Source organism: Zosterops lateralis (assembly GCF_965231275.1).
Source record: "Zosterops lateralis genome assembly, chromosome: 4".
NCBI lineage: Eukaryota > Metazoa > Chordata > Aves > Passeriformes > Zosteropidae > Zosterops > Zosterops lateralis.
Genome location: NC_139765.1, coordinates 47,573,550 through 47,588,217, shown reverse-complemented (window position 1 = coordinate 47,588,217; position 14,668 = coordinate 47,573,550). Strand labels below are relative to the sequence as shown.

At 38.7% G+C, this 14,668-nt stretch overlaps 1 protein-coding gene across 1 annotated transcript in view; it reads right to left on the bottom strand.

Moving 5' to 3' along the window:
* Window positions 1-14,668, bottom strand: part of ZNF277 (zinc finger protein 277) — a 46,985-nt gene that overhangs the window by 27,766 nt on the left and 4,551 nt on the right. Inside the window, exon 2 of the mRNA XM_083858804.1 lies at window positions 188-386. Coding sequence (XP_083714930.1) covers window positions 188-386 — 199 coding nt within the window. The remainder of the gene's footprint in view (window positions 1-187; window positions 387-14,668) is intronic.

The window sequence follows — 14,668 nt, the reverse complement described above, 5'->3', positions numbered from 1 at the left end:
CATCTAGGCACAAGGGAGAGGGAAGAAAAAAGGAAAACAACCTTACAGTCCAGCAGCAAATCGCTTACAAAAAAAGTTAACAGAAATCTTCCCACAATGTCTTTAAAAAAAGATGATCTCTACTTTCCCAAAGCTTTCAATAATATCTGCACACATACAAACTCATTTTAAACAATATAACCCTTACCTTCTAAAATCTGCAACCAGTTTCACATCTGCTATGACGAGCTTGTGTTCAATAATCATGTGCTTCAGGAGCTGGTTTTGTTCTGCTAAGGCATAGCATTCTTTGCAGAAAATACAAGGCACATAGGGAGAACTTTCTACTGCATCAACACCACCTGGACTTTCTGGCAGAGACAGAGGCTCCAAAATACACTCAGTATCTAAAAAAAAAAAAAAAAAAAAAAAAAAAAAAAAAAAAAAAAAAAATTTGACTAAGTACATAAATGTACAACTCTTGGAGTACTTTTAGGTAGCACATGTAAAACCTGTTTGAGTTTCAGTTTTGTTGTGTGGATCACTTCAGGAGCAAGATGCTTGTAAGCAGGTTGACTGCACTGATTCCAAGGACAGTGGGAGGTTAGCACAAGACAGTTCTCAGGTGTCTGTCTCAAATGAAACTCCCAGCTGCCACCAAGTCAGTCACACACAAGTGCTCTGCTTACAATTAAAGAAATTTTATTATGGGAAATCGACTTTTTTTCTCCTCTCTATCTAATCTATCTGTTGATATGCAGAAGCTTTGTGGCTCCCTGAGCCACGTTGCTCAGAGTATCAGGAAGGATTTTGACCGACTGTATAGCACAAACTGTTTTGCATGTTAATTTTTCCTAATTATACTTTTATTTATTACAGAAACTTCTATAATTTTCTGACTGACTCTTGGAAGATATGCATTTGTCTTGCCTTTTTTTCCCCATTAACATCTAATTTACTGTTCCATGACAAAAGACTATCCTTGATAAAGATTTCTGCCACATGGACACTTATGCCCACTGGAACACTTTCTGACTGTATAGAAGGGGCAGCCATACTCCTTGTGGAATGGTCAACGGCCCATGTTTGTACCATACTGTACCAGTCAGACACAGGTTCCTTCAGTGACACTACACAGAGGTAAGTCACTGCCCCATGCTGTCCTGGGGTTATATGTGTGTGTTCCCCATTTAAACAACACTAGTCTAAATTCATAAGCTCTTCCATTGGCATAAATTAGTATAATTCATTAAGAAACACTGATCAAGAGAATTCAACAGTTGGCCCCATTAGCCTAACCAAATTCCACAAATAAACTGTGGTGTTCATTTTCCCAATTAATCGTACCTCAGTCTTGGGTTGGGGTTTATCTTGGAAGCAAATGCTAATTCCAACACATATCTTCAATTTTAGCTATGTCAATTTTGGATAGCAAAAAGTAAACAGAAAAAAACTCCCCATGTTCCTGTCCTTTTGAAGTGGAAAATTGAAAACATTGGTGTCCTGGACATCGTATTATGAAGTTAGCTTGTGCAGCAGGAGAATAAACTCTGTGTCTCTGGATTCCTGCAGTGACATGAACACCTCTGTGGGAAAACAAAATTTCACAAAATGACAGAATGGATGAGATTGGAAGGGAGCTCTGGAGCTCATCTGGTCAAGGAGGACTCTCACACAGGATCACCTAGGGCTAGGTGCCCAGGACCATATGCAAATGGCTTTGACTCCACAACCTCCCTGGGCAACCTGTGCCAGTGCTCAGACACCTTCACAGTGCAAAACCATTTCCTGATATTCTGAGGGATCCTCCTGGGCATCAGTTTCCAAAGATATCTGAAGAATTAAGAGAAAGGCCTTCTCTCAAGTCTGTTACTTTGTCACACATGAATTTTAAAATATGCATGGTTAAAGGAGCCTTAATTAATATTTTCCAGATAGAAGAAGCAGTTTTCATTCTACAAAAGTCACATATATATGTTATACATTGGCAAATATACTAAATCTGACAGTCTGGTAACTTGCTCACATGGAAAATTTGAAAAATAATTTTTAAAAAATCACAGTAATTTAGCTTTTTTTCCTAGGAGAATATGTTACTGTATCAGTGCTCTACCCTGCCTTCTACCAAGACTCTGAAATAATCAAAGAAGGGCTGGAGAATCCCATTCAGAGACAGACCTGGGAAGCCCCTATAAGTTCTGTGACAAATCTGTGTTCAGGCAGAGGAATAGGCATGGAGAGGGGAAAGAGACTTTGTCCTCCAGCACACGCTGTCCAGCAGTGTCTGCCCCGCCAGCATGGACACACAGTGCTCCAAAGCAGCCACAGCACAGCCAGTGGCTCCCTGACTGGGGTGCCCCAAGAGTCTGAGGGTAAGCTGGAGCTACTGGAAGCCACAGGTGGCAAAGGGTAGAAAACCATAGAAAACACAGCTCTATCAGCTCTATGCTGCTCCTGGAACCGCCCTGCACAACTGTTGAGGCTTCTACTTAGGATTTCTGATAAACAGAACTTCCTGGAAAGGCAATGACTTGACTGAAGACTGATGGCTGGATTACACTGAATTCAATTTATCCCATAAAATTAAGCCCTGGGGAAAAATGGCAGCACAGAGTATGGTATTACCTGGAGAAATGCAGCTGCTGTGCACAATCTAACACTTTTCTTCTCATAATTTTATCTATACTTCAGCCCATTCCCTTCCCTCAGAAATTTATTAAATTGGCATTGCAGAAATTGTTCCATTTTGTCCTTTTTTTAAGAAGAGCAGTGGCTATACTATGTGCTAGAGCAATCTTCATGAAAGGGTCAAATCTCCCAAACACAATTGATGGTACCTGCAAGAGTCCAGCTCTGTCCATTCTTACAGTCAGTTCTGTTGCCTGAAGAAGCATTAAACCATGTTTACTTAGAAAAGTAGAACTTAATTTCCTTTGCAATTGGTGATGCCAAGTGAACTAAGAAGATACTCTGTCAGCCAGTGCAACTGTACCCAGTAAGCAGCAACACTGCTTTTTGTTAATTTTTGGTCTCTTGTAATGACCTATTTAAACTTTTAGAAATCCAAATAAAAGAGCCCTTATCTGCATCAAGAAATCAACTTTCAACAGATAGGTCTGTACAGCAGGAACTGGTACCAAACTTAGACAAGGAGCTGATACAGTTATTCAGTAAGGGTACTTGTGAACAGCAACTGCTTGGGCTGGAAAAACAGAACTGCTGAGTCTTTAACTGAAGTCATGAGCTGCTGAAAGGAATAAACTGGGGTGAAGATTTTTTTTGCTGCCCAGAGTAGCTAATATTAAAAGAGAATAACTTTAGGCTACCAGAGTGGTTTGGCAAATGCAGAAGCTTATGCAATTTCTTTCTAAGGCATTTAAAAGAAGAGGCGAAGGAAAAAGGAATCCATGTAAATATCTTTTTACTCATCTGCTACAAAAAAAATTGAACAAGAGAAAAATGCACAGAGCTGAACAAATGCACAGCCTTTAGCGTAGTACTCACTGGACTAATGTAGCACAAACCTCAAAACAGTACAAATAAATCTAAGCACAATATTGAAATCTCTGCAAAAGCAGCTAATTTTGTTTCTTTATTTGGAGCAGAGTGGCTACAGGTACTGAATAAAGCTGATAACTATAGTACAGCTCGGGGCTAACAGGGAAATAAAAACTCTCAGATGCATTCTCAGACTCCAAGACTCCTACATGCAGAGACACTTGAAAATGAGGGAAAAGTAGCAAGCATTTCTCTAAGAATCCACTGCAACATGAGTAACTACACAGGGACAGGTTAAACATCCCTCTAGTGCATGTGCCTTGGCTGACAAGGGTGAGAAGCAATACCTAGAAATGGTATAAAAATAGGGCAAATAGTGATCACACAAATAGAATAGTCTTCCAGAAGTCTGAGTATGGATAGTTTAAGCCAAAGGCTATATGAGCCCCTCAGTTAAGTAGCTTTTATTTTTTTACTCGCCATTGACTTATTCCTGCACTATTTGAAATTGTTGGTCTTTCAACACCTACAAAAACTTGCATCAACTTTTCATGTTTTCATAATAGCTCTTTATTCTTTGTTCAACTTGTCCTGGTTCAACTCAAGGCTAGTTCTACTTGAGCCTTCATGTACTGTGGTTAGAGGTAACTTGAAAATATCCAAAAGTGGAAGAAAATATGTTTCTAAATCACCACAGGTTTCTTCTTTTTCAATCTCTCCTCTATTTACTTTTAATTTCTGGTATTTTGCTTGCTTTTATGATTGTTGAATTAACCACCAAATTCTCTTCAACGATCCAAAGTCTCCTAAGTTGTGAATCTGGTGTTAATGCACAAGACAGTGGTCATATTCTTTGTGTGTTCACTCCAGTGTGTTACTCTGCATTTGTTAACACTGAATAGCATTTTACTGGGTACAATTTGCTCAAATAACACGAAATTTCCTGCAACGCTTCAGCTAGCCCTCCTGCTTACTACTTAGGGGGAAAAAAGTGTAGTAACAGCAAAATATATCACCTTTCCTATTGTGTCTGTGATGAACAGCACAGGACTCATGAGACTCTCTAAGAGAAGAGACCCCTATAAAACCCATCCATTAAGTTTTGGATGAATCATGTTGTTGCCCCTGAGTTTTTCTTCTCTACCCAATAGGAAAACAGCATGACTGTTATACAAAGAGATATCCTAAAGGCTTCACAGAAAGCCCTCTGAACTCTGGAATTAAGAAAATCCCTTTCTCAATCACAGAACTGGCAGCTGACACCATGTTGTTCAACCTTTAACAGGAGAGATAAAACTAGGATCTTTAACAGCTAATTCAGAAGTAAAAAATGTAGATTAGTAGAAAGAAGAGAACAAAGGAATACATTCTTTGAAAATTAAAATAAAAAGTATACTAAGTTCTTCAGGAGAAAATAAATACTTTGAAGATATTTGAGAATGAGATGGTATAGAAAACAATTTACTTTCAAAACTAGAATAAGCACTGTTTTTATTATAAGCATCCACAGGATACCCAGTACAATGGATTTCTGAGCCCTGCACAGTGACTGTACACACCATCACAACAGTGGGGAAAAAAAGTAAATTAAAAAAGGGTGCCTCTTATAGAAATGATATGGCTTTATTTTATTTTAACAATTGTTATAATATAGACTAGCTAATCTTCACAGCTAGTAAAGCAACAAAATGAAAATGGATTAATTTTCCTTAGTGGAACATTCCTACTTTTGAATACAATTATTCTAAGCTCCAAACCAATGTTCGTTTGCACAATTAAGTAAACGTTACACCCACACGTTGTAACAGACTACAGCAGAACAGGCAATGTACTCCACCTGCACAATCACACATGCAATTATTACAAAGCAATATGCCATGTAATTTTATGGCCAATATAACAGATATTATTATCAGAAAGAAAAGGAAGGAAAGATTGGGCATTTGAATGCGAGTTTTGAAAGGCAAGGCCCCCAGAGATGCTTTAGCCAGTGTAACTGCTTGCTGCCACCAAGAAGCAAGCACATTGGTTTTGTCTCATTAGGGACAAAATGATGATGTCTCATTATCCTGTCCTTCTCCACCTTATCCCAGCACTCCTAACCGTCTACCATTGCTCTTCTGTTTATGCTGGCTCCCAGGCTTGCCAAATCCTTTGATGAGTCAATCCAACCCTCTACCATGAAGAACCATTCCTTCCTTTCTCAAGAATGTTGAAAAGGCTCACACAAGAGTCCACCAAGGGCAAGAGGAAATTAAGGAGTGCACTGTGAGAAGCAGTAAGGTGAAATAGAACCTTCCTCTCAGCTTCCTCCTTTCTTCTCAGCTTTACAGCCTCAGCTGTCTCATACAATTTTAGCATAAGCCTGCCACGGTGTGCAAGGTCTCTTCAAAGGCATTACACACAAAGGAAAAGAAGTCACGAAGATTTTATCACTGCTTCCTAACAAGGACACTCAGCACTGGCTTCAGTTTGCAGAATCCACTGTTGTCAGCATGGGCACACCTAACACACTAAATGCAGTGTGGAGCTCTCGTGCTCAATTCTACTTGGTTGTGCATCTGACCCATCTGCTCTGACTAGCTCTGGGGACAAACTGAACACTGCTACATAAATTACATTCTCTAACTAGGAAGTGGAGGTATGTGGGTTCAGATAAATGAAGTAACTTCACTGTTAGAACTCTTCACTCACACATCTTGGCCCTGAGGGGTAACCTGCAGCCGTGCCTCAAGGGCCAGAGCTCAGGGATCAGCAGACTCTTCCAGCAGGCAACCAGCAAGCTCAGGAAGGAACTCCATAAACCAGCCTGCAGGGCATGCTGAGGACAGGGGCACTCACACCCTTCTTTCTGAAGCTTTGCCACTAGATAAAAGGGAATTAGAGTCACAAGACCAGAGGAAAAGGAGGTAAGTCCAAAGACAAGGGTTTTTAACTAGGGAAGAAGAAATAGAACTATTTTAAAACAGATTAATTGATTCATTATTAAATGAATAATACTTTGAAAATTTATGGCAATGCAAAGTCTGAGAGTTAAAATGATGAAAAAGCAATTAATACAAATTTGCTTAAGACATATTTATTGGTGTCCCGACGTTTTTTGTAGTCTACAGCACAGCAACAAGGCCTTAGGCTGAGGAATTTACAATGTAAATATCCCACTGTTGGTAACACAAGGATAATGAAACAAAATAAGAACATCTGCTGGAATGTTAAGTGTCTTTCTAATTAAATCCAATAGTTGAATGGATCAATTCATTACCAACAAATCTGGTTTATTATCTCATTAATACAGCTGGTTAATATTATGAGATTAGCACAAGAACTTGAAATGATCCTAAAGCAAAAATGAGCACAACAAAGACATAGTGATGAATACAGGAGTCCAAATAATGAGCAAAAGATGGGTTTTCAGACATGCAAAGGACAAAGGGAAGAAAGAATGACAGGAAAACAAAAGACACCTAGCAAACCTGGCACTCCACACAAGCAACCCAACAGATGCAACTGGAAAACAAAAAGGCTGAGCACCCTCCCCCAAGTTCTCATTGACTGTGGCAAAACCATTTAGTAGCCAAAATTACCAAACCCCTACAGAGAGTACACTGGGGAACCAACCTGTATTCCTATAGGTAATTCTGCACAAAAGAGTGCTGTATTTAAAACTCTTTAGGAAATGAGCAGTTTTAAAGCTTTGTCTTGGAATCAATTGTTTTTGAGATGATAAAAGAGTATCAAGAAGGATCAGCCTGACACTCAAAATACATACATGACAGCTTCCCCGGCTTGCGGCCTTGGCATTGGAGCATCTATTTGTTGGCACGGCACCATTCCCTAATTTGTGGTCATATTCTTGGAAGCAATTTTATACTGATTACAGGATCTTTCTTTGTTTTCCAGAGTACAAAAGATGGATGACTAATGACTTGTCAAATAAACAGTATTCAAAGCCAAAACTCAGGATAATGAAAATAAAACATCCTGTCATGGTCCTCACCAATACTACATGCAAATATGTTTCCTGGTGAAAGAAGAATCAATGTACATAATCTTCTCCTACCTCAATATATTAAAGCCCTCAAGTACTTCTATTAAGTTGAATTAAGTCTGAGTTCATGAAGAATTATTTAGCTATTACTTCTGCTTGTTAACACACTATGAATGATATTTAGTTAAAATGTCCATGTGCTCTAGGGGACAACACATCCTGTAACTTCCCCCAAGATCAATCAGTTTCAGCCCAGCCTGTTTTTCATTGAATGCAAATGAGAACTTCAAAAGAACACTTAATCCTACAGCTAAAGCTTGTCAGTTTTACAGAAACTGTACATATTCTGTAGCATTTGCTGTCTAGGAATATGAGAAATTTATTCCAGTTAAATGACAGCTTTAAGAAAAGCTGTAAGTTACCGAATCCTAATAACTCAGAACAGAGTTTCTATAGAGCAGATGTCTGCTGGGAGCTGGAACTAACAGAAATACAACTGTGCTTAATAGCCATATTTAACAGGGCTGCTCTGTCGGGGAGCTTAGGATGGTGCAGTTTCATTAGCATTAACAAGTGTTGCTATGGGTACCGCAGCACAGGCATCAGAACACAACTGAATAGGACTGCGAAAGTGATTAATAAAAATGTGAAGTGTTGGAATTTTAATAAAACAAAAGCAATGTGCTTGCCAATAAGATTGCGTTTAAATAATAGACTACATTATTGCCCAGTTCAGCAGCAGATACATGCCACTGCTTGTTGTCTTTCTGATGGAGCCCAGACAAACCCCCACATCTGTCAAGACCAGAGCAAACCTATTGTCCTCACACAGAGGGACACACGTGCCCACACACACACGCTAATGAAAGTGACCCTAATAAGTATTCATAACAATATTTAAGTGCTGATGTTAATATGCAATTTATAAATATTTAACGCACTGCAGCAGGTTCTATTGCAAGCTCAGAGCCATATAATGCCTCATTCCTGGGCAAATGACATAGACTTACATTAGTATCTAAATTCAGATTTATATTAGTATCTAAATTCAGGGTTTCGTATTTTGGTTTAACAATATTTATCTACTTCAGAATTATATAATGAATAATTTTATTATACGTTTTAGAGCTTCTCTGATTTCTTATGACTATTGTTAAACAAAATTTCTGTTTACTTTTCCTTGTTTAGTGTGATCACATGGCTTGGTAGACATGGAGAGCTGAGATCCCTATTACGTACTAAAATAAGGGATTAGACGCAACGATTAAACCCTAGACTATTATCTGGAAAGATTAACAAAGTAATTATGTAGCCTGAAACTCAGAATGTTGAGTTACAAGAAGAGGAAGAAAATATCCAACAGAAGAATTTGAAATGGAAGGACAAAAGTGACCATCCAAGTTCTTCTGTACTTATCACCCAAATCTATCTAACAAAACTTAGCAGCTTTTTTTTTTGTTAGACTTGCTATTTAGTACAAAGGTTTACCAAAGACATCATAAGAAAGCATAAACAATGTTGTTGAAATTTGAGGTACAAAGACTGAATTTCTGCTATTTTCATATTAAAATTTCTAGGGAAAAAAAGAAGAAAACATTAGAAAAAGAGTACAATTTTATGTCAAGGTGATCTAGACCATCATTTAAAACCATTGAAAAATACATACTGGAAGGCATCACAAAAAAAAAAAAGTATATGCAAATGTAGTACTTGTGTATGTTACCATTGCCACTGCTCTGCTTAACCCTCTGCAAAGAGCACAAGCTGGAAAAAAGGCATGTCTTAATTTACATTTACTGTGTCTGTGACCTTAGCTCTCCCAGAAAAGAGGGGTCTTAATAACGTGTTTAATATGGATAGTAATACTTCATTGCTACAATTTATCTTTGCAGTGCCTTTAACAAATACTGTACTATGTAAAGCAGATTAATTACTCTCTACTTTTTATCATGATCATTTAGTAGTGATCAATAATACTTTATTACAAGGATTTTCCTTTTCTTGTCACGTGTTCTTTTCCTCTAACAGGATTCAATTTCCAAGCACGTTTATCCTTTTGATGTTAAAAGAACTGCCTCGTGGTCTTTTTAAACAATTGTTTTACACTCTGTAACTAAGGAAAGGCTCTGTGATTTGCCTTAAAAAATATACCCTGCTTTAGCAGTTCCTGTAAGACACCCCCATGTCATTATGATGGGAATTTCTACCATGCTCCTAACTAAAACATTTGCATTGCAGGGTTTACAACTTTTCCACTGGTAGGCTTTCCCTGAAAAAGGCAACTGTGTGAAAAAACCAACTATAAATAGTGTAAAACTTTTATTTTAAATATCACTCTAATTTTTTCAGACTCATATAACCTGGAACTAACCTCAAAATGCATCCTGAGAGTATTTTGGCATCCTTGTGTGTGTGGGTGTCATACTGACAGAACGGGCTGAAATCTCTCTCAGATATTCTGATTGAGCTTCCTGCCACACAGAGAGCCTTCAAAGCTGAATTAAGCGAATGTTGTACTTAACGAAGAATCTGTATGAGGAAGAGGTCCTGTGATGTTAGAATCTCTGTGGTCTGTTGCTGCTTTCTCAGTGAACTAGAGCTTTTCCAGATGGAGAATAGCAAAGTAAGTTGTTTCCACTTTTAGAATCAAACCTCTGTAAACTGGTATTCAAACTGGAAAAAACAGTGGCTCAAAAGGAATGTTCATTATAATGTGCAGTGATGTGAATCAACATAGTTCAGCCTAACGGATATCATGATTCAGGAAAACAAAGCTTTGATTGTCCTTCAAATAATCCACTATTTATACTCTTTATACATACATTTTTGGAAATTATTTTGAGAGAAAAGTATTTTTAAGTCAGGGCTCAAATAATTATGTCTTATAGATCCCAGGGACATCTCACAGCAGGCTATATAAAATTTCTGTGAGCGTATTCTGATATTGTACCAGAGTTTGAAATAAGTATTTCTGTGATACTGTCCTCCCTGCATTCATTAAACATATAACACAGATCTTGACTTCCTAAGTATGATATATGCTTACTAACTAACACTGCTAATGTAGCTTGTGGCCATGGATGATACAATAATTGAAATTAACTTCATCAAGAAACAGAATTAGAATGTTTGAATTAGTGATACAAGTTGTTTATATTTTTCAGGCAACATTTTGCCAACTGTATAAATATGTGCAGGCTCCTGGAAATTAAATTAGTACAGTAATAACACAGACTGCATGTTTTCATTCCATATAAGACAAAATCAAATTAAAACCTCCAGCAGGATGTTTTTTTTTACATACCAGTCTTAAGAGAAAAAGCTCTAGCTCATTTATTCATGCATTATGGAGTCATAATAAAATTCAGTGCTGGCACACTGGTCAAGACAAATGCTAGCAAAATGCTCCTCTGACAGCAGTATCACTTAGAACTGCACACATTTGTTTCATAACCATTGCTGGTTTTATATTGAGCCTTGTGCACTTCCACCATGGGCCTGACAGGCCTACCCTGGGGCATGCCACAAACTTGGCATGAGGTTCTGGATGGGAGGAGGCTGTGCCAAGCTTCCCTATGCTGCCCACCAGCCCTGTGCCTCCTCTTGCACCTTAGCACAGCTCTGACCCACACTGGATGGCAGCCCCCAATCACTCTCCAGCTGCTTTGTGCATTGGCTGGATTTAGAGATCAGTTTTGGAGCATGTGAACAGGATTTGTTTGGAGCCCAGGTATATGAAAAATGCATCCTAAGCCTTAACAGAAATGCCTGGGTCTAAACCAAGGGGCTGTTTGGTGTGGGAACACTCACTTCGCGTAATCCAAAGAAGAAATGCCAAACCATCCAGTATAGTTGCAGGCACTGTGGCACCTTTATCTACTGTGCCTTATTATTTGTTCAGGTGAACAGAGCCACAACATACCACGAAAAATCATGAGGTTGAAACAGATGTTGTGTCAAGTTATAGAGCTTCTATACCAGAGGGATAAAGAGAAGGTGTTTAACCTGCTACAACTACACAGGGCAAGTAGCTACTCCTTGGGTATGGAGTCTGAAGACAAACAGGAGGATGACATCTCAGTGAGCAAGAATCAAACAGAAACAGCTGGGCCATTTCACCCAGTCACTGCCTGTGAGTCATAAAAATCAGAGAAAAATGCGCAAAATTTAAAAAAAAAAGATCAATTGGAAGACACAGTCCAATGAAAACAAATGGCAAAAATATCAAAAGGAAAGTTTAAAGAAGCACAGTGCAAAGCACAGACAAGTGTCTATGGACCACCGAAGCTAGTGACAAAACACCTACTACAATTTCTGACTTAAAGGTCTACTGTAGCAGAATATTAGGACAGAATGGCAAACAAGCAGTGATCATGGAAACACCTGCTGGAAAATCAAGTATTGGGAGCAATGACTGGACTATTGAAGCTATACCATTTCCTATGGAAACATTAAAAGTTAACATGTACTGCTATTGTTTGGGTTGAAGGGGCCCTAAAAGAGCACCTAGTTCCAAACTGCCCACAGCCATAGGCAGGGATGCCATAGCACAATTTCAATTTGGTTATGTGGTTTTAGTGGTACTGACTAATACATTATTTAATACAACAATTATCAGGTCATTGAACACTAGTCTTTTCCCATTCAAGTGACAGTAATTAGGTACTGTAGACAACAACTGCAAAGAACTCAGACTTTTACAAACACATTTCCCTCATTTCAGTGAGGCACTGGTCAGGATGATGTGCCCAGCTCTTCAGAGGCATAGACCTGCTTTAAAGTTGTACAAAACTCACCACATTTTTTTCCTCTCCCTTCTTGAATGTCATGTTCTTTCTTGCATTGTGTGAGGCTTTTATTGATGCAATATTTAAAGCTACTTTAAAAAGCCCACAGAAAGACATTCAAATGCTTTCAGGCTTTTCTCCTGGTTTCAGCCTGCTGGGAGTTTGTGGAGGAGAGAGAACGAGAAGCAAAAACCTCAGAGAAAGACTGGGAACAACTACAGTTTCAGGATATAAATGGTGGCACAAATTTGCAGAGCTAGCAGAGGTTTCAAGACAGGACACGGTAGAAGAAAGCACACAGGGCTGAGAAAGGTTATGAAGGCTGTTTGGATAGACAAATTTAACCTATACTGAAGTTAAAAAACTTAATGTTTGTGATTTCATAATATTTAACTTTTTTTCTTACTTTCCCACTGTTCACATACACAACCATATGCTAAGTTTAAACCCTACATCCCTTCATCAACAAAGCTGGCTAAAGCCTTAAAGGGTGAGCTCTAAGACCTGTTTATGACAGGCACACCCTGTGGCAGTCGTCATTGCTGGCAAGAATCTACAACCTCGGTGCTCTTCCAGACAACCAGTACTCTCCAGTAAAAGCAAAGCAGTGAACAAGGTGTTTCAATAGGCATAACAAATTATCCTGGCATCTACGGTACACTCGGAACAGTCAAAACACTTGAAGTACCTCTCTAGCCCATACCTCTACATCTAAATAAAGCATGTCCACATCTATTACTTGTTCAAGTGATGAGAAAGCTTTTTTTTGGGGGGTGAGAATCAGATATTTGCCAATACAGAAACAGTTTAAAGGTCTTCATCAGTCTGGGGACTGATGAAACACCACTCACTCTTGCTCCACTGCAGGTAACAGACAGTAGTTTCAAAGAACTTGAAGGCTTGAATTAACATGCAAACAAGTCACCATGTTTAAGCAGTGTACCTGCTCACCAGGCAGTCTGAAGCAGCTCACTCCAAAATGAACTCTGGTTAGAGCATAGAGGAGCTGATACTAGGTAGTTTGTTCATGTATCAAAGCCTTTACTTGCTACTGCGCGGGCAAGAATAGGCTTGGACTACTAGAAAGAAATACCAAGATAAAGACCACTCATCTTTGCATTTAAGCTATGAAAGCTTTCTGAATTCAGAGAAAATCAAATAGCAAGTCTTTACTGGGTATTTTTGGGAAATACAACATATCCTATGCCTTGTGCTAACAGAAATTACACATTCATGCTGAGGTGTGGGGATGCCCCTTGTCTTCAGATAAAATACACTGCACATTCGAAATACAATTATGGCAGGAATAACAGGCACTTCAGAGCTCTATTACCAACCAATACAATCCATCACTTATTTTATTAAGCCATTATGACATGTTTAATGAAATATTTAGTTTCACTTGTATAGTCTCCCATCATCAGATATTTAAGAAATGTGATGTGAAGGCTAAAAACACTAAAATATTACTGCAACAGTTACATGAAAGGATTCTGCCTCTTTAATTTTCAAGCAGAGAAGCACATAAAAGGTGACTTTACAACAATAATTTAGTAATTTCCAGTCTTCCAAAAGATCCACTTGCTTACCAGGTAAATAGTTAAAGTTACCTTGAGATTGGATTTTTAATTAAAAATCACAAAAAAAAAAGGGCTCTTAAAACATTTTTAAATAATACTGCTTTAGGAGATCCATTCTGGTAATCATATTAAAATAAATTGTGTTACACTTCCAAAATTAATTAGTGAACCTGTCCTCCAGGTGTAATTGATAATTGTTCAGTTCACAGTGATTAATCTGCATCCTTTACAGAGCTTATAATGCCTAGTAGTAAAAGGAATCCCCTCTCCCTGCCCAAAATCTGTAGTATGGTGGAAGCCTCAGGTCTTGAAATCCTCTACTGTACACAAAGATCTAACCTGAGAAACAGATCACCAGCAGTATTCTGGAAGTTTGGAAGTGCCCTGTGGGAAAAGAACAACTACATGTGCGGGAAAAGATGCCACCACATGTGTGATCATTTGGAACTGGTGGAGGTTTTTAAGGAAGGGGACTGAGAAGGTATCAACCTCTAAACCCATGAATCAGAAATGGGCAGATACATGTGGGCTGCTCATCAGGCAAAGGTCTGAGGATCTCTCCTGAATGAAGAGATGAACTTAGCTGTGTGCTCGGGGCGATGGCTGCTCTGTCACCTCGCTGGAGTTTTCGGCCACAGACATGAGCAGCCAGCTGTTCCTCATTCACCACCAGGCATGCTGTGGATATTCTGGAGAAGAAGGAGGTAAAGCACTCAGTCTGATCTGAATAGGAGTGGTGGTATAAGGAAGTGGTAGCAGGGGCTGGGAAGGCATCTAGTCCACCAGTTATTTGGTTAAAGACTATTCGGTATAAAAGAAACAACAAATAACAAAAA